Source organism: Onychomys torridus, chromosome 6, assembly GCF_903995425.1.
Source record: "Onychomys torridus chromosome 6, mOncTor1.1, whole genome shotgun sequence".
In the NCBI taxonomy this organism is placed as follows: domain Eukaryota; kingdom Metazoa; phylum Chordata; class Mammalia; order Rodentia; family Cricetidae; genus Onychomys; species Onychomys torridus.
Window position 1 is genome coordinate 101,791,886 of NC_050448.1, and position 21,041 is coordinate 101,812,926.

Below are 21,041 nucleotides of genomic sequence, written 5' to 3' on the forward strand. Positions count from 1 at the left end.
TTAAGACCAATTAAAACTCCAGTGTGTGTGTGTGTGTGTGTGTGTGTGTGTGTGTGTGTGTGTGTGTGTGTGTGTGTAGGGAGGGTGTGTTTCTTTTCTTTTTTTTTTTTTTGGTTTTTCAAGACAGGGTTTCTCTGTGTAGCTTTGCGCCTTTCCTGGAACTCGCTTTGGAGGCCAGGCTGGCCTCGAACTCACAAAGATCTGCCTGCCTCTGCCTCCCAAGTGCTGGGATTAAAGGCGTGTGCCACCACCACCCGGCCTTTTTTTTTGGATGTTTCATATTTTTGGTCTACATGAACACGTAGGCTATTAACATAATTATTTTGCTATTGTTAATAGTGTCATGATGTATGTGAGTATTCATCTGTTTCTATGTTGAATTTACTGATTCTTTGGGGTATATATTTAGAAGTGTTACAGGAAAAAAAAAACAATAATTTTATAACCTCACCTCCATGTTAATGTCTCTAGATGATAGATTAGTTTATACTCTTATACACAGTAAGTAAATGTTCCTTTTCCCCTCATCCTCACCAGTATTTGACGTTGTTTTCTTGATGAGAGTCTTTCTGACTGAAATGAAGTAGAACTGGTATGCCTTTGATTGGCCGCTCCTGGTGGCTGAGGAAATTCAGCTCTATTCTGAGTTGTTGGTTTACTATGAGTTAGCATCATTCTTTCCTGATTAAGACTAATAATCTAATTTTCTTTCTTTTATATTTCAGTTTGTTTTGAACAAGAAACTGAAATTACATTTTAGTATCTTCCAGGTGAAAATATTCCTCACACTTCCGCCATATTTTAATGTTTTATTTATTTGCCAGTTAATGCTTTTTCTGACAAACTGTTCCCATCCCCATAGGGTGATACTTCGCTTACACAGGTAAAGATTCCTCACAGGAAAAACATTTAGCCTCTCCTCACTTCAAAATTAAAAAGTTATTTTTAATTGTAACTAGGTAAAAATAGTTTCTCAGACATCATTGAAAGGAATGCTGGTAATAGAGTACATGAGTGTCGGTGCAGGGTGAATACACCGGTTCTCCTCGAGTGGCTCAAGTCTCTTCCGGGCTCTCTCTCTGTTGCTTTATCAGGTGGCCTCGCTCTCCTCTACCTTCCTTTTCCTTTGCTGATTCATTACTAATTCCCCCCCTCTTACTGACACGTACCCTTGGTCAAAACGGGGAGACAAGTTGTTTTAAACAAGAGGAGACAATCCAATTCTCACTGTTCATTGTGTTTAAAATGCTGGCTGTGTTGCACAATCGTAAAGGCTGAGCCATTCACTGTCTTTGCTGTATTTCCTTAGGTTTTATTGGCTGAATATTTCTCCACAGTTAGTAGAATCAAATACATATGTGAACCGTGTTGAAAAATAGTATGAAAAGCAACACTTAGTTGTTGATACTATTATGTGATATTTTACTTTTTAGTCCCATGGTTCCTCAGCTAGTCTTTGGATTTTAGAAACCTCAATGAAAACAGCTATCTTTCACAGGTACTTCAGTAGCCAGATTCATAAGGCAAGCACGTTCCTACGTGATTACTTATTTATTAATCTAAAACACAAGTATTCAAAATACCTTCATGAGTACCAAGTTCATTTGGCAAAATAATGCCAGCAAACACTCAAGTTAGCTAGTTTTACTCAGGCTTTACAAGTACACCCTTCCTTCCTCATCTCTAGTTCTGTCCTTAAAATTTATCTGCTGTGCCTGCCTGTGTCACACGGCCTCTCTTAGGAGGTTCTTATCATTCTTTTTTCTTTCTTTTTATTTATTCTTTTAGTCTTTCACATCATGCATCTCAATCACATTCATCTCCCTGTTCCTTCGTATCTGCCCTCTGCCCTTGTAAACCCTCCCCCCCCAAAAAAAATAAAAAATAAAACAAAATTTAAGAGAAAGAGAAAAAAAAATCTCATCATAGAAGCTGTAGTGTGACACAGTGAGTCACACAGTAAACCCTTTTATCCATATATTTTTACTTGCAAGTGTTCATTGCAAAGAGTCATTGGTCTGGCTTGTGGCCTCTGGTTTCTCCTACACCAATACTGGGCCTTCACTGGCACTCCTCTTGGGTATTCTGTTGTTGCCCTGTGCTGCAGCTTTTGGTTTGCAGTAATGGTCCCTTCACATGCTCCTGCAGATCATAGATGGGGTAGATGTTGGGGTGGCCAACTCATAACCCTAGATCTAGGCCTGGGTAGTTGCAGGGATGGTCAGCTTGCTAGCTCTCCACCCTGACCCCCTCACAACAAGGGTGGGCTATCTGGCGTTGTCCCAGCTAGTTCACCCCTTGCAGGGATGAGCAAGGGACAGGACCAGTTCTCTTGCTTTCATGCCATCAGTATTGGCTCTCTCACACATTCTCCAGCAGGGCCAGCTCTACTGTGCTGCCCAGGCAAGGTGCAAGGCCACTCTCCCGAGTGCTACAGCTGGTGAGGGGCAGGGACAGCTCTCTTGCTCTTATGATCTCAGGGCCAGCCCTCCCACCCCACACAGGTCAGGTAGGGTCATCTTCCCCAAACCCACACTACCATTTGGGATGGGACCAAATCTCCCAAGCTCACATTCTCCGCTGGTTCGCCCACATCTCAGTCACTAGGGTCAGCTTTAGTGTGCTGCCCAAGTGAGGTGCAGAGCCCGGTTTCCTGAGTGCTGCAGCTGGTAAATGGGAAGATCAGCTCCCTCACCAGATGGAGGCAGTAGAGGTGAGGGAGGAGGTCATCTTTCCCTTGCCCCAACACCACATGGCAGATGAGGGAGGTGGTACCAGTTACGCCCCTCTCCTGCCATCAGGGCTGGCATACCTGTGCCTCTGTCTATAGGGTCAACTCCACTGTGCTGCCCAGGCAAGGCACAGGGCTCGTTCTCGCTACTGAGGAACTGCAGCTGGCAAGGGCTTGGGTAAGCTCCCCCAGCCTGCTGCTGCAACAGGAGAAGGGAGGAAGGTAACTTTGCTCAACCACGCTACACATAGCAGATGAAAGGAGCACAACCTATTCTCCCATTATCATGCCCTCAAGGCCAGCTCATCCATGCCCCTGTGAACAGGGTCCACTCTATTGTGCTGCCCAGGTAAGGTGTAGGACCCACTCGACTGGGTGCTTCACTCAGTCAGTAATGGGTGGGACCAGTTCTTGCTACTGTTGGAGCCAGTGAGGGGCAGGGCCAACTCTTTACAGCCCTATTCCTTGGGCCTTCAGTGGTGTCAGGAGCCACTGACATCAACATGGACCCGGACTGCAACAGAGCCATGAACCCAGACATGGGCCCCGGCAGAAGCTCAGGTCAGACATCACCATGGCATTGGGTGGCAATCATACCACCCACCTCAACCCGCTCCTCGCTGTTTTTATCTCTTCAGATATGCCTCTGTGCCCAGGAAATGAACCATCTGTCCTTTTCTCTCTTCCACACACACTGCGTATTTGCTCACCATAATAGTTCCCGGCTGACTGCCCCAGGCATGTGTGCGGGTCTCCTCCTCCCGCTCAGTCTGTCATGGTTCCAGACAGAACCATGCTTTCTCTTACTTACCATTCTTGACTCTCTATCTCACACAGAATCTAAGCTTAAATATTTTCTCACATAACATTTCATTGAACTTCTTGACCTACAAACATTTAAGTTCCTGTTTGACCCTGTCATCAACACTGTTTAAGTACCTAACATACTAAACTAGCTGGATATTTACCTTGACTTTTATTGCTTGATTGTAAACTCCCTGAAGACAGCACTGTCTCTTGTTCATCTATATTTTATGGACCGTTTATTGGGAAGAGAGGGAGGAAGGAAGGAAGGGGAAGGAGGAGAGTTATGGATAAAACAAAAGGTGACTGAAATATGATGAATCCTTGATTTAGCCCTTAAAGAGAAAAACGTTAATATTTTTGTGGTAAGGAACCATAGTATAAAGGGAATGGGTATATATTTAAACTTCCATTGTAATGAAAGAAAATAAAGGCAAATTGTCTTCATTGCAAACTATCCCATACTCATGTTCTGGTTTGAATTTCTTCTTATAAGAATTGCGTAACACTTTGATATTTAAATTTGAGATATATACATTGCTCTGAGACTATAGTAGTTCATATTTTACTGATTAGTAATGGAGTACCACATGTGTTAAATAAAGTCAGATTAAACACATAAAATAATTGTGAATTATTTCACAATTTGAATGAAGTTATGAAAAATTCCTACAAAGCATAAACTGTTTTATACAGTTTTTCATTATCTAAACAGCCCAAAGTAATAAAAAAAAAAACCCACCATTATCACACTATATATGAGGAAACTAAAATACTAAACAGTCAAATTGATGAACCTGCTAATAACACTGAAACTGAAATTTGTAGCTATGCAATCTCACACTAGAGAATATGAACCAATAAAACTTTACATAGTGACCCAAGTGTTCCATATCTATATTATCTTACTTGATAGCCACTATCCACAAGCAGCATCGAATACAGAAATTGTAGCCAATATAATTAAGAGGCTAAGTTTATGTTAATATTGCATTTAATATAAATGGCTGCTGGTGACTAGTGGCTACTATTGTGACTGTTTAGTCCTGGAGCCTGATTCTTTAGCCCTAGATTCTACCACCTTACCAACCACTTACCACTCTCCACTTACCAACCAGGATGTTGGAAAAGTATTGATATGGTTGCTATTGATTGTCAACTTGAAAGAATATAGAATCACCTGGAAGACTGGGTTGTTGACATTCTTATGGGGGAATTACCTTGATTGCACTGGAGAAGACAGAGTTCTCCACTGTGGGTAGGTAGTGTCATTCTCTGGCTGGGATCCTGGACTGTATAAAGTAGAGATAAGGTAGCTGAGCAGCATTGTGTGTCCATCACTTCTGTATTCCTAACAGTGGACGTCATGTGATGAGCTGCTTCAAGCTCCTGCTGCCTTAACTTCTCCACCATGGTGGACAACACCCCTGAATTGTAATACAGAACAAACCTCCTCTCCATTAAACTGGTTTTGTTGGAGTATTGTCACAACAGCAAGAAACACACATACTCCTGACAAAGTGTAAACTCCTCAGCTAGCTAAAAATATTCTTTCTTTTACTGAAAAGTTTGAATGAAGCCAACAACTTTCCTGTGTACCCTTTCATTGAGCAACAGAGAGAACTCAATGCTAATGGGAAACATGTGGAATAAAGTTGAACACAATTTTCATTCTTTCCCTTAATTTTGATGCTGTTTTCATTACATTGCAAAGTTTCCTTCAAGATAATGCTGAGCATTTAACTTTAAAGCTTCTATAATATGTATTAACTTTTATTCCCCAATAATTTAAGAAATATCAATGTCATCCCAAGAGTGTTATGTTCCTAAAACATTTTACAAAATACTTTCAGTATTCAAAATAATAGTTGATGTTAGTCAAGATTCTGTAAACAAACAGAGCCAATAGGAAAGATGGGGGATGATTAAGGAATTACCTTATAGAATTATGGCTACTACAACCTCAGCATCCATAGGGTAACCTGGTACCCAGGAGGCAAGAGATACAGGAAGGAAGGGTTGATGTAACAGTTCAAGTCAAAAGACGTTTTGCTATTTTCAAGAAAGATGTACTCTCTCTATCAAGTGTCTGGACTGACCCCATGAGACCCATCCATATTGCAGTGAGTGATCTGATTTATTCATAGTCAACTGACTTAAATCTTGATCTCACATAAAATTTCTCTCAAAACCTATCTAGAATACAGTTGGATGATATATCAGGGTAGCTTCCCTTAGCCAAGTTGACTTGGTTCATCCCACATTTTTGGATGTACAGTAAATTGTATTCTTCTGTGATTGTATTCTAGTACACTGGAAGGGAACTTGGCTAAAGAAAACTGCTTTATATAACCAGAGGGAACTCTATCACTAGATAGAGCTTTCCAATTCAATTTTATATTACATGGTTCCATGGTATCCTAAAACACTTGATACTATAATGTCTTGTGTTCTATAAGGATGTGAGTATGTATCTAAAGACTATAAAGTTTGTCATTATCCTAGTGAGAATAGAACAGTGATTGATGAGTGCTAACTCCATCATTGCTCATAATCAAGTACCTGTAAAACATGCCTATGTATTAGGTGAAGTGGGAGAGAAGGACAGAAACAAGACTAGATGGGACAATACTGTACTACATGTGCCATAATTAAACCAGAACAATAGCTAATCAAAAAAGCATAATCGAAATATTTGATAGTAACTCTCCTATTTACATTTTATATATGAAAATCAAGTGTTGAATTATATTTCTCCCTTGATTACAAACTCTCACCAATTAACACTATTTAAAATTGGGTGACAGGATTTGATTTGGGCTGGTTTACAATTTCACACCCAAAACAGCAACTCGGTGCTTCTCCAACACCCAAAGGGATGAGGTTTTAATTAATAAGACTGATGATTTGGGAAAAGAATTAGAGGCAACTGTTTGATGGATTTTATAAATGTTCTATCATACCATGAATATCATGCTTACCTCATAGCGACACTGATGGATCCTCAAATGAGACTGGATAGTGTGTGTTGCCCAGGAATTCTGCCACTCCTTGTCATTGCAATTCCTTGGCATAGTCCTACTTGTGTAGAACAAGGTGCCCCACCCTGTGCTCGTCACTCACCAAGCTGTCTGCATGGGTCTGCTATGAAACAGGAAATCTTGTGTGAGATGTGCATTACAAACTGCTGGCTGCCCACCTTCGTTCAGGTAATCTGTGAAAGAGAAAGCAGAACTCTAGTGCATCTGCTTTCGGACCAAGGAGCAAAGCTGTCTCGGGCTGGGAGACTGTTCCCAGAGCTTCTGGCTTTTCCTTAGGCTACAGCAGCAATGCTTCCTGTAACAGCCTGTGTAATGAGCTTGGTAGTGTCTGGAGCTCTTGGTTAAAATTTACATCTCTGGCAATTTAAACCAATTTTGTAGTTCTGGGTAACTGTGAATGCTTCATGGACATTTAACAAAGAATGGGTGAAAGAGGACGCAAATTAAACAAATTATACTAGCATTCTCTCCTCAAGATGGCCTGCTGACTTCGGCCCTGTTCTTTCCACTCCTCTGTGTACTGCCAATACGAGTGATGCTCAGCACAGTGGCTGCAAAGCTCTGTGCCAAAACTCGTCTCTCAGGGCTTTCCATCAAATATTGTTGAGTCCTAAGACCACCTAATGTTTGAAGCTTCTAATATTTATTCTTTCAGTTTTCTTGGGGAAAGTGGGAGCAGAGTCTCATGTAGCCCAGGCTAGACCTAAACTCATTATGTACTAGAAGCTGAAGTTGAACTCCTGATCTCTTGTCTCCTCCATCCAAGTACTGAGATTATAGGCAGATATCACCACATCTGGGTAAGATGTCTAATTCTTATCCCTACACTTTGATTTCCCAGTCATGGACATTTAAAGTGTGTGTGTGTGTGTGTGTGTGTGTGTGTGTGTGTGTGTGTGTGTGTGTGTAAAACAGTAATGATTAAAGAAAAATGTCCAGAATTTGATGGGAATCTATGGGAGTAGTGGGAGATATTTGAGGGAGGAAAAGGGAGAGTGAAATGTTGTGATATTATTTTAAGTTCAAAAATTTAAAAAATACAAAGTGGCTCAGTGTTTGAATTTAACAAAGTCAAGAATTGTCATTGTTAGAATTTAGAAAATATACTAATAAAAGGCCCCAATTGCAAGTACATTAAAGCCTATGACTTCAAATTTTAAAGAAATCTAACATTTGTTAAATAGTGCCTATATCTTATTTTAGTATACCTATATGAGCCATGCCAGCCATGAGATCTAGTTCTAGCAATTAATATGAATTTTACTCAACAATTTTCTTCATTGTGAGCTGAAACTGCTTCACAGTGTAATTATAAACATCCTTTGAAAGTAACAAGCTAAAAATGAAGTGAAGAAAAGCAGCTGGAAAGATGAATAAACAATTGCTTTATTAGCTCAGCTTCATTTCATAAAGATATTCCTACTTTTGAGGTTTAGTACATCACAACATTTCCTATAGAGTTGTTTATCCTAAATCCTCATGATGCTTTATGGCCACAAGTACCATCACCTGGACTGCAGTACCCAGCATGTTTGAATGCTAAAGAAATACAGTTTCTATTAAATTAAGTAGTAGTGGTTTTTTTTCTGGAAGCTGCCATCTTAAGTTTCAATTTATTTCATATGTCTTAGAGTTGAGACACAAATGTGTTCCACATGAGTTTGAAATGAGATACTTTTACATTGTCCGTCTAATCCAGGCACAGACACTCAGTTGCTTGACAAGCACTTCCTAACCACAGCTAAAAGGAAACATTCTGTTCAGGAATGGAACTTTTTGTTGGGTTAATAGCTACAGAATCACTAAGTAGACATAAATCTGAAACTCTTCATAACTTGAATTTTTTTCAAAATCACATAACTGCCAGGCTTGGGGAGAAGGCAGATTGGGAAAAGCACTTGCTGCTCCAGCATTAAAGCCTGAATTAGGATTGTCAAGACCCACATTAAATCCCTAATGACCAAGCATGGTAGCCCATCTCTAATCATAGGTCTGGAACAGATGAGGCAGGCAAAGACAGGAGGATCTTTGAAACTCATTGCCCAACCAGCTTGTCTGAATGGATGAGCTCCACCTTCAGTGAGAGATTGTCTCAAAACATAAAATGGAGAGCAACAGTGGAAGATACTCAGATTCAATCTCTGACCTCCACATGCATGAATGCACAGGTGCACACATGCACATATGTGAACAAGTATACACACTACACAAAAAGAGAGAAAAGGCATAACTACAAAAAAATCTTGTTTCTTAAGTATGGCAAATATAACTATAGAGGAAAAAGTTGATCTTTATAGATTGATTCATATAAAAGAGAGAGATAATATTTTCAAATTAGTTGAAAGAATTTTAAATTTTCCCAGGGACTATATTTTATTGTGAGATTCTAACTACTGTTACAAAGGTATTGTTAGGAATATTTTCTATAACATAGCTTGTTTCTAGGGCATAGTTAGTAATGTCAGGCATATTTCAACATTTAATATTAAGTATATTTTCTGTTTGAAATAAAGAGACAACATGAAAAAAATTTTAAATCATTTAATAGTATTCTGTGGTAATATTGAGAACAAAAGAAAAATACAAATTTTACTGTGAAGTATGGATACACTGTCTCATGGGATATTTGTGTCTTTAAAACAGGTCCAATAAATTAGAGAATTTTAAATGTGCCCACAGAGCTATTTCTCAAAATCTGACCTGAAAATAATTTATCAAATGAATAATCTATTAATCACATAAAAGTGTATTCACTTTGGTAGAAGTGGTAGATTAGAAATTCCACATGAAATCTTAATAATTAAACTATAGGTATACAGAACTGTGCATTGTGAAGCAACTCTAATTCTAGGACTTGGAAGACAGTACAGGAGTCCGGCCTGGGTTACGTGGAATGTTTCTAAAATATAAAATCTAAGTTTCAAAGGGATTAATTCCCTCCCCCCAAAAAAGAACAAAAGAGAATGTGATAGAGACAAAATAGAAATAGTTTGTAAAAATGAGCCACTTAGTGTGTGATTTGTAGCCCCTTTTCCACAAAGAAAACTGCATTTAGTGTAGAACAATAATTGTCGTAGATGTGAACCAATTTGGGATCAGTGAGGCAATTGCAAGGATGAACAGCAGGATTTGATGACCAAGAAAGATCATCCACAGACAGGAATTTTAATGTTATTTGCCGGGTTGACCGATCTGAGTTGGAGTGAACAGTACAGTCTGTTCAGCTCACTGCATACTTCTTTGGTCTAAAAGTCTTCTTCAGAATCAATGCTCCAACTAGCAACAACATCAATGATGATATGAATGATTATTTATTTCTTTGTCATTCATATTTATTTTTTAATTTTAAATTCATTTGTTCCCTTAACAAGAGTACATAGTCTGGGTAGAAAAGGCTAATTTTAATGTAATCGTCTAAATTTCACATATATAAGTTTATCAGTTTATAATAAAAGTATCTTTTCCTACAATTATTACCACCATAGAAACAATCATCTTTAATAGTCTCACTTATTTTTCTTTTATGAATATGCTGTGCTATTCATTCATTTAACATTTTTAAATGTGTATTATGTATGGACCTCATACAGTTTTAGGTGATATATATATATATTGAACAAAGATCCTACCCTCATGGAACCTAAACAATTTTGTCATGAACATTTTATGATACAATAGTCACTCAGCTTCAAACATTTTTCTTTCACTTGTCAATACATGGTCAACACTTTTCCCCATCAGCACTTCCAACACCACCTCTGGAAATAGTGTCCATGTTCACAATCTGTACATTTCTGCTTCCCATCTGTTCCTCCACTCACAAAACACGAAGTTCCTCCCCGCTTCTGTGTTTCTCCCGATTGCTATTAAAATATGTCTGTATCGCATCTTAACTGATGCTTTTCAAGCCTCACCACTCCTGATTTCTGCTCCACTGCTCTAGCCCAGAGTTGCTGTTTCATCTCAGCCTTTTGCTAGTACTTCTTGCTTTTCTCCTAAACAGGGGTATTTTCTGGGACCCAACTTTGGCTCTTGTCTCCATTCTGTCTTTATGTGGTCTAATGAAACTACTGCCTGCAAGCTAATGAGTCTCAAATCTCTCCTGCTTCAGTATTATATCTGAGGTGAATATCCTCTTCTAAGTACTTCTATCAATACAAATCAGGATTCACCAGCCTCCCTTTCACGCCTATGTCTCTTCCTAAGTTGCATAACTCAGTGCAAGAAACCTCCTCACATCCAATGTGTACTCTCTTTGAACACTGTGTCTCCCTCTCTCCTACCTAGAGTTTATATCCCCATCAAGTGTCTATTATAAACTCAAATGTTGTATCTTACCTTCACTTAGCTAATCTCAGGTTTTGCCATCATAGTTTATCTCTTAGATTAGAGTGAATACCCACAATTACGTCTCATTTCACTAGACTCTGTCCTCACTACCACCTGAGTGAGTTTTCTAATGCAGAGGTTTTATTGTACATTCTGATTTTGAACAGCACACCGGTGCCTGCCTATGGCCTTATGAAACCTTTAGTTTGCTCTGCACTACAGTACAGTTTGTGTCATTGAGCAGCTTCCTTCCTCTATCAAGCAATGATCGTCCCGTCAAGGCATGTGTGAATCCTTTACATTCTAAGTTATTCATCAGTGAAGGGCCACACTTCCATACCTTTAAGCTTGGACATTCTACTCCAGTTACTGGAACACTCTTCATCTTCCTTTTCAGCCCCCACGTGGATGATGCTTCATTTTAAATGAACAGTCTTAATTCTGGTTCCCCTGACCAGGTGCCTTATGGTATTCTTTCACCTGCTTGTAATACTTGCCTTTGATCAGCATCTCCAAGAAGATTGCACTAAATTTCTAAACATGATCCCTGAGGAGTGGTCCCCTGATCCCACCTGTAAACACTTATGAAAGTCTTTGACTGTCTGCTGGGGTGCCTGCTGCTAACTTGATGGTCTTCTAATTGCTTTTGGTCTCATCCACTAGACTGAATATCTTGAGAGCAGAGATCATTTTAATTATTTTTGTGGCCCCTAAAGTAAGCACTGTGTCTGCAAGATAGTAGGAAAATGAGTGTTAAGTGAGTAATTTATCCATTCATTCGCCAGATGAAAAATTAGTCTTTCCCTTGTGATAGCCCCCACCCAGCTGCACCACCCTCCAGGGTATAATTAACTGAAAGATGAAATTAAGGCCTATAAATAGAATTATTCTGTGAGACTGCAGAGTCTTCTGAAGCAAGTGATAAATGAATACATGTTTCAATACACAATATTAATTATTTTTGTGCACTATTAGTATCTGTTCCTTGATTTATAAACTATAATCTCCTGTATCTGTTTCCTTCCTATTGAAATTAATTTGCACTGAGCTAGTGACTTATTTTATACTTCTGGACTTTATAATCTTCATAGAACTATTAGTATTCATTTTGTATTCCATTAATAAATGTACATTAAACGTGCAATTAGTTTAAAACATGATATTTGAGCCTATATTTTCAGACAAAAATGAATTCTCTTTGAATTATAATATCTAATACCCAGTGATACAAATTAACATTTTTTAAAGATTGTAAACTTCCTCATATTTGCTCTTCTGCCAAGATGAAAGACTTGTTTAGCATGTTTATTTTATTTATTTTATTTTATTTTTTAGCATGTTTCTTGTAAATTGGCAGCAAAGGAATGGCTATTGTCTTTAACAAAATTGGCTCAATGCCAGGTCTACTCATGTAGTATCAAGTTTTCTTCACATGCCCCCAGACGAGAAAAGTCAGCTATATTTCAAGAGGCTTTTTTCTGTATTTTTAAAAAAGGTGATGCATATTCAAAATATAATCAAAGAAGAATACACATTTATATACCAATCACAATTAACACGAAACAAACGCAATGGTATTTTAACACACATCATACACACAATCACACACACATACACACACACACACACACACACACACACACACACACACACGCTCGCATGCATACACATACATACACACCCCATCTACTGAAAGGAGAAGCTTCTCTGATGAAGGCTAAAAAAGGTACTGAGCTATGGGAATAGTAATGTCATTAGAAGTCATTTTATTGCTGTTTTTTAGCAAAATAATAGTATTAGGTTTTCCCTAATGGTTTCATGATCTACCTAGTTTCAGATTCTTGGCCACTTTAGTAATGTCAGGCATGCATTCTATTACATGGACTGGACCTTAAATACAGTCAAAGGGCAGTTGGTTACTCTCATAACGTTCATGTCACTATTGTACCAGTATATCTTCAAGACAGGTCACTGCTGTAGGTCACAGAGTTTGTAGCTGGGAGACAGTGATGATTGCCTTTCTCTTCCAGTAACATGCAGAGTCCCTTCAGAACCATGAACACTTGTCAGTAGGGGTAAAGCATCTGTTAGTAACCAGATTGACTTTCCCTGGGGTTGATAACATAAAGAAGTGTTGTATTCAACAACAGGGCCTTAGCATCTGGTTATAGAGAGCAACCAATAGCCTGTGATGTTTGGGCAGTCCATGGAACCACTTTGGCCAATGACTTAACAAGATGCAACCCATTCTTCCCATTCTTGGCACTGGAGGTATCACTTGGTGGAATAAGATGTCTAGTTGGGGCATTGTCTCCCTCATTATATGCTGAATCCATTTAGCTTAATTTATATATGTATATAAATTAGAGTGCTTCTACCGTAGTAGGCTTCCGCATGGCTTTTCAAATGGCTTTCAGTGTTAGTTCTCCCTCCCCATATTGTTCCTTTACACTGTTTTTCCATCACCATCCTCATGTGGTCCTCCTATCTTTATCCTCCTATTTCCTCTTTATTTCTCTAAAACACTAAATTCCCTTTCTCCTTCCTTGAGACATCCTCTTTTCCCCTTGGTCCATTATTCAGTACCTAACTTCTGTGGTTGTTCAGGTTGCAGCACACACATCCAAGATTTAAAAGCTAACATCTGCATATGACAGCGAGCATCCACATCATGTATTAATTATTGTTCTTAGTGCCTGTACTAATGATGGTCTGTTAAGAAAGTCTTTTCCTGAGCCAATGAGCTCAAGACTATCCCCTCTCTTTCTCTTCTGTCAGATTCAGTGATTCTGGCCTTATGTTGAGGTCTTTGATACATTTGGAGTTAAGTTTTGCACAGGGTGATAAACATGGATCTACTTGGATTCTTCTACATTGGGCCATCCAGTTTGACAGCACCATTGTTGAATATTCTGTCTTTTTCCACTGTGTGTTTCTGACTTTTTTGTATTAAAAAAACCTCAGGAATCCATAAATGTGTGGACTTATATCAGGGACTTTGATTCCATTGAGCAATGTGTCTGTTTTACAACAGTACCACACTGTTCTTAACACCGTAACTATGCAATACAAGTTGAAATCTGGGATGGTGAGACTTCGTGTTATTTTACTATTCAGGATGTTTAAGCTATTCTGCGTTTTTGTATTTCCATATGAAATTGAATTTTTTTTCAATTTCTGTGAAGAAATGTGTTGGATTTTTGATGGAGGTTTCATTGGATCTGTAGGTTGCTTTTGATAGGATAGCTGCTTCACAATATTAATCCTACTGATTCATGAGCATTGGAGATTTTTCCATCTTATGGTGTCTCCTTCAATTTCTCAGTTTTTTCTTGTCTTAAACTTTTATTTAAGTTTTGTTTTATAATAATATATGAATATGCATTTATACAAATTGAGGCACATGCTTCATAGTGAACAGATTTCTCTTTATTTTCTGATTAACATAAATTCCACAGAGTGGAATATTATTTCTTAGAATTTACATGCTGCCTTAATGTAATGTATTTTCTTATTAGCATTTTAAACCTTATTTTTCTTTTCCATTATTACATTTTTTCTTTTGTTTATTGAATTTATAGTTAAAGGGATCTAATTCCTTGGATTCATTTATAGTCATTAAACTAATTGAAATTTTAACAGAAATATTTTTCATTTATCATAATTATTTTGCATAATTTTATTATACTTTAATCCATCTCATATTTGTAGAAAAATTGCAGGGATAGTCAGAAATATTTTTTCTTGAACCATTTGAAAATTTACTTGCCAGCAGGGGATTCACCATCCTTCATAATTTTCTATGTATTTCCTACAACCCATCATCCCCTTTATCACACTCTGTCCTTCCTAGAAATGAGGATTTTTCCTCGTTATTAGACACAAACATCCATCAAATTCAGAAATCAACATAGATGATTTCTCTACTTACTCCTGAGACTCATTTTAGCTCTTCCAGCTCCCCGATTGTGCCCACTGTATTTCAGGATCACGTCTTTCATCTGATCCTCTCGTCCCTTAGTTCCTTTCAAACCAGAAGCACTCCTTTGGGATCCTTCTTTGAACTACATCATCTTGTGTTAAGTTCATGTCCCATATCTTTGGTTCAAATGACTTAGAGACTAAGCTTTTTTCTTCCCAAAGCTTCCTCCAGTTCAGAATCATCCCACACAGTTCCAGTTTCACTTGATTAACAAGGTGTCTTTTAGGCTCATCACTCAATGAGTTGAGATCAAAGGAAGAAAGAAACTACTTTTCATTCACTGAGAATTTGGTGGTATATTTTGAAACTATCCAGCTTGTCTTCCAGATAGTTGCTAATGTCAAGTGAAAGCCAGGCTCACCCCAAATACTCAGGCAAGCTCACCTCAGATTTCATCCCTCCATTACCTGACTTAAAACAATCTATCAACACTTTTCATCAGATAAGGAACAAAGGAAAGCAGCAGCTTGCTTCCCATATAGTTGGCAGGCATTGCTTCTGCCACTACTTGATTATAGGGCAGGAGAATTTGTACTTTTAAGTTGCCTCCACTGTTAGCAGTATCCTGATTATGACATCCTATAAAATAGTGAAGCTTTCAGAAGGGAAGAAGACACATGTGTGGGTGGGGAGGAAAGTAGGAGGTGCTAGCAAGGCAGGACTTTCTTCTTGCCTTTGCCCAAATGAGTTCTGCCAAAAATGCTCATCACTTCATCTGCTTCAAAAAATTCTCAAATATTGTTGTGATAGATATAAGCCTCAGTATCTGGTTTACAAATCTTTCACTTTTGACTGCTCCTAGATGTTGTCAGAAAGTACTCCTAGTAACTAATCATTGAAAAACTGAGTGAGTAGCAGACTTAGTCATGCCACTCCAAAATCAGCCATCACAGTCTGGTGGGCAGTTAAGGTGATTCATAAAAATATCACAACTCTCTATGTCTCTATTTTCCCAGCCATAAAATGAAGACATAGAATATGACTTGTCTTCACTGCAGTACAGAGGAGTAAGTTCAACTGCCCATATGAAAGAAAATCTACAGACTATAAAACTTTATACAAATATGTCCTAACACACCACTCTACACTTTTGGGTAGTCACAGAGACAGTGACCATTTACTAACTCCTCTCCACACCCTAGATCCCATGCTCCTTTCTAGGGCCTACAACACCCCCAACATATATCATCTCCCAATCTTTCTGATGAGAAAACTGAAGATCAGAGGGATAAAGTCTGCCCCCAATCTCACAGATAACTCGAAATCCTAACTCAGGTGTGACAGGTTCCAGCACCTGTCAGTGCCCCACATTCTGCTCCAAACTGCATCAGTCTGAGGCTCAGAGCAACAAATGGAGAAATTAACCTGAAAAATCTCTCATTAGTTATGAGCTGTTGGGCAAGCTGTAAGGATTATGCCCTTAATTACGTCACCAGCTTGCGACAGAGTTCCAGCCTTAAAAGCATTAAAAGCAGGCGTGCCCTCTCTTTCCTCACTCTCTCCTTCCATATTCTCTCCCCTCCTCAGTCTCTCAGTCTCTCTCTCTCTCTCTCTCTCTCTCTCTCTCTCTCTCTCTCTCTCTCTCTCTTCCCTCTCTCTCCCAATAAAGCTCTAGAAAGACCACCATGGCTCGTGATTTTCCCGCCACCACATCTGTTGGCATGGCCACTGCGGGTGGCAGCCAGCCACAAGCCCACCCATTAACCAACACAAGCTTTATGTTATTGGCTCTAAACTTCCCATCGTGGAAACCATTCTGCCCTCTGGAGAGGCAGAAATCTCTTAGTTAACTAATGAGCCTGGACTCTGATTTTTCTGCCAACATCACACCATCTTCTGAAAACAGTTTTGTCTCGTCCCCTCTCCTCTCCCCTCCTCTCTTTGCCCTTCCCTCCCCTCTCCCCACCCAGAACATTTCTTATATTTTCAAAGCATCATTTCCTTTCGCATCTACCATGAGGTGAGAAATAACCAATTTAATTGCAAAGGCTTTTTAGCCTTTTGAGGAATTAAATAGGCATTCAGGTCAAGGACAAGGTCTATGTATGATAATTATTTAATTAATAATTTATCCCCATGAATTGTTGCTACAAGTTTTACAAATATAGACTTCTCCCCCTTCAATTTTTTCCCAAGTTTATGTTGGCAGTCACTTCTCAATTGTTCATGTACAAAATTAGTGATCTGATGAGTGATTGCTAGGGACCCTAAACTAGACCAAAATTATCAAGAACAGTGAGGAATGGCACCTTCTGGATTGGGTGTTTAGCAACACTTGTGAAATGTCATTATGAGTGTATCTATTTTAAGTTCCCATGACTGTGATTGCTGCTAATGATCGCTGAGGAAAGATGCAGATGCAAATGCAGCTTTGCAGAGCAAGAAGTGGTCACCACAGCTAACTCATCGGCATGCATGTACGATTAATACTCAAGAATTCACACGTGCGTTGAATTGCCTGCTAAGCATTTGAACATGATTTGGACAATTCACCCAAAGTACAAATATGTTGCCCTTATAGAAAACATCACTATGAACAGAAGTTTTCAGTTTGGGAGACTTTTTGGGGGGTGTGTGTGTGTGTGTGTGTGTGTGTGTGTGTGTGTGTTCTGTGAGTTCTATAAGTGTATATATTTGTGGAACCCAATGATTCAATTAGACTTATGGCCAGCTAGCTCCAGGGATCTGCCTGTCCCCACCAGTGCTGGAGTTACAGACACAAGCCACCATGCTCAGCTTTTCCTATGTGGCTTCTGAGGCTCTAAACCCAGGTCATCATTGTGGCTTCTGAGCCATCTCCCCAGGCCAAGTTTGGGTTTTCTATCTTAGTTTTCCTCTTTGCAATTCATTTGATTCCAAGAATACCTTCACATTTACCCTAAATATATTTTTTTATAGCCTTTGTGTTTTCGTTCTATTTTGAAAGTTATTTTGAGCATATACAATAACTTTGGTTGATTCTTTTTTTTAAGATTTTATTTATTTATTATGTACACAGAAGAGGGTGCCAGATCTCATTACAGATGGTTGTAAGCCACCATGTGGGTGCTGGGAATTGAATTCAGGACCTCTGGAAGAGCAGTCAGTACTCTTAACCTCTGAGCCATCTCTCCAGCCCATAAAGTATCATGAATTAACAGGTGTAAGTGGATTCATACGGACCTCATGTTTAATACAATAGTACCCAATTCTCAGGGGAAGTCTCTTGCGAAAATGCTGGAAACTAGCTCCTTATCATTTCAATATGGTACAGAAAGTTTCCCTTGCTCTGTGAGATTCCACTCTAAGCGATTTATTGATGAGGACAAAGAGACACTGGCAAACAGAAGAGCACTTACTTCCTGGGGAACTGGAAGAACTGTCTCCAGCTCTAGCTACAAACACTGAGGTTTGTTCTGCAGCCAAAGCCACTTCCTTTGTCAGAGATCCAACAGGTCAGGCTGAAGTGTGAAAAACAGTTTGATAGGCTGCAGGAAGACCTTTGCATGATTCTGCCTGGGTTCTAGAATGTAAGAGTTAGTTTGAAACAGATGCTCTCAGAAGCTACTGGGAGATATAACATTCTGCTTCTGTGCCTCCCTCTCTGTCTTGCCAGCACTCTGTCATGTAATTGAAAGACTAAATTCTATTGTCATTGATTCTGTTGTAAGGACTTTACAAAGACTGAGATAAGGGGTAAAAATCTTAGTTTCCAAAGTACTGAATATACAGTTCAACTATTAAATGTAAAGCCAAATTAAAATTTTGGAACAAGAGTAGAGCTCCTGAAATGATCCTATCTATTTTGTGGTTGAGTTGACCTTCATAGAAACTTTATTTGACTATAGAATCATCTGTATGCAGAATGTCCCTTTTATCCTGCCTTGACACAATGTTTACTCTTTTGTCAAAGGTATCAGATCCACACTGGACTCCAACATTCTATCATCAGACCTACCCAACCCAACTGTCTACCTCTGGACAATGCAACCCTACCTCAGAAGCTGAAGGAGGTCGGCTATTCAACTCATATGGTTGGGAAATGGCACTTGGGATTTTACAGGAAAGAATGCATGCCCACCAAGAGAGGATTTGATACCTTCTTTGGCTCACTTTTGGGAAGTGGAGATTATTATACACACTACAAATGTGACAGTCCTGGGATGTGTGGCTATGACTTATATGAAAACGATAATGCTGCTTGGGACTATGACAATGGCATATATTCGACACAGATGTATACTCAGAGAGTGCAACAAATCTTAGCTTCCCATGACCCCATGAAACCTATATTTTTATATGTTGCTTACCAAGCTGTCCACTCACCACTACAAGCTCCTGGCAGGTATTTTGAACACTACCGATCCATTATCAACATAAACAGGAGGAGGTATGCAGCCATGCTCTCCTGCTTGGATGAAGCGATCCACAATGTGACCCTGGCTCTAAAGAGGTATGGTTTCTATAACAATAGTATTATCATATACTCCTCAGATAATGGTGGACAGCCCACAGCAGGAGGAAGTAATTGGCCTCTCAGAGGCAGCAAAGGAACATATTGGGAAGGGGGCATCCGGGCAGTTGGCTTTGTGCACAGCCCACTTCTGAAAAACAAGGGAACAGTGTGTAAGGAACTTGTGCACATCACAGATTGGTACCCGACCCTGATTTCACTGGCTGAAGGGCAGATTGATGAAGACATTCAGCTAGATGGATACGATATCTGGGAGACCATAAGTGAAGGTCTTCGTTCACCCCGAATGGATATTTTGCACAACATTGACCCCATTTACACCAAGGCAAAAAATGGCTCCTGGGCAGCGGGCTATGGGATCTGGAACACTGCAATCCAGTCAGCCATCCGGGTGCAGCACTGGAAGCTGCTCACGGGGAATCCTGGCTACAGTGATTGGGTTCCCCCTCAGGCTTTCAGCAATCTGGGCCCAAACCGATGGCACAATGAGAGGATTACCTTGTCAACTGGCAAAAGCATCTGGCTTTTCAACATCACAGCTGATCCATACGAGAGGGTGGACCTATCCAGCCGGTATCCTGGCATCGTGAAGAAGCTGCTGCGGAGACTCTCGCAGTTCAACAAGACGGCAGTACCTGTCAGGTACCCCCCAAAGGATCCCAGAAGCAACCCGCGGCTCAATGGAGGAGTCTGGGGGCCATGGTATAAAGAGGAAAACAAGAAAAAGAAGGCAAACAAGACTAAGGCTGGGAAAAAGCAAAGGAAAGGTAAGACAAGGAGGAGAAAACAGCTGACAGCACACTCTTCAACAAAATGCCACCCACGTATGACCGCTGGCTAAAGGCAAGGCCTTCTGACTTGGTTAAGCTTAAGTCACCAGGTTTCTGGATATTTCGGAGAATTTGCCTCAGAAATACCACTACCTGCCGCCTCAGGCTTGTTTTCACTTCGCTCTCTGCTTGTGGCACCTGGCTGCCACGGGGACAAAACTACCCTCCAGCGTGCCAAAGGCGATGCTTCTGCAGGTCACCCAGAGAGGAGTATGAGGTTATTTATTTCTCTCTAGCCTGTAAATGACGAGGCGGTTGACAAAACAGAGGGCTTTGAATTGCCATAGGGACTGTGACCTGGAGTGGAAGCAAGCACTAACCTGATGGAAATCACAGGGTAACATGTTCAAAAATGACTTTTGATACAAAGATTGTGTTACCTCAGAGGCCTAAAAGCAATATTTCTAAATGATTTTTTTTTATCTGTATCATATGCAACTTGGGCTTTTAAACTAATTCTGTTTCGTCTTGTCTTTGTCTCTTCTCTGAGAAAAAGCTGCTTCTCTTAGGTGAACAGCTAACACCTCATCTCATCTTGCTTAAAGGAACAGTAGATAATGTCTGAGCGTTGCCAGAAATGAATGTAGCTACGTCCCAAACACTTTAATAGAGCAATAATTTCAATAGAAAGTGACTAATTTATTTTTCAAAAAAGTTATGCAAATGATTTTAATTATTTTATTTTTAGTTTCTAAGTAAGAATTTAATTTCAATTCTTTAAAATGACTAAGCACTGTAATGCCATCAATTACTGTAATATTATGTATGTTCATAAAATATAAAAGGAAAGTCACTTGGGAAAAAATTACAGCCATTATTTTTTTTCACCATTATTTGAATGTAAGACAATGAATATATTTTTAAAATTTTG

The 21,041-nt window shown here is 39.4% G+C and overlaps 1 protein-coding gene across 1 annotated transcript in view; it reads left to right on the plus strand.

The window, feature by feature from the left end:
* Positions 1-20,541, plus strand: part of Arsj (arylsulfatase family member J) — a 65,000-nt gene extending 44,459 nt beyond the window's left edge. Inside the window, exon 2 of the mRNA XM_036191001.1 lies at positions 18,780-20,541. Coding sequence (XP_036046894.1) covers positions 18,780-20,181 — 1,402 coding nt within the window. The 3' untranslated portion in view covers positions 20,182-20,541. The remainder of the gene's footprint in view (positions 1-18,779) is intronic.
* Positions 20,542-21,041: the final 500 nt, after the last annotated feature.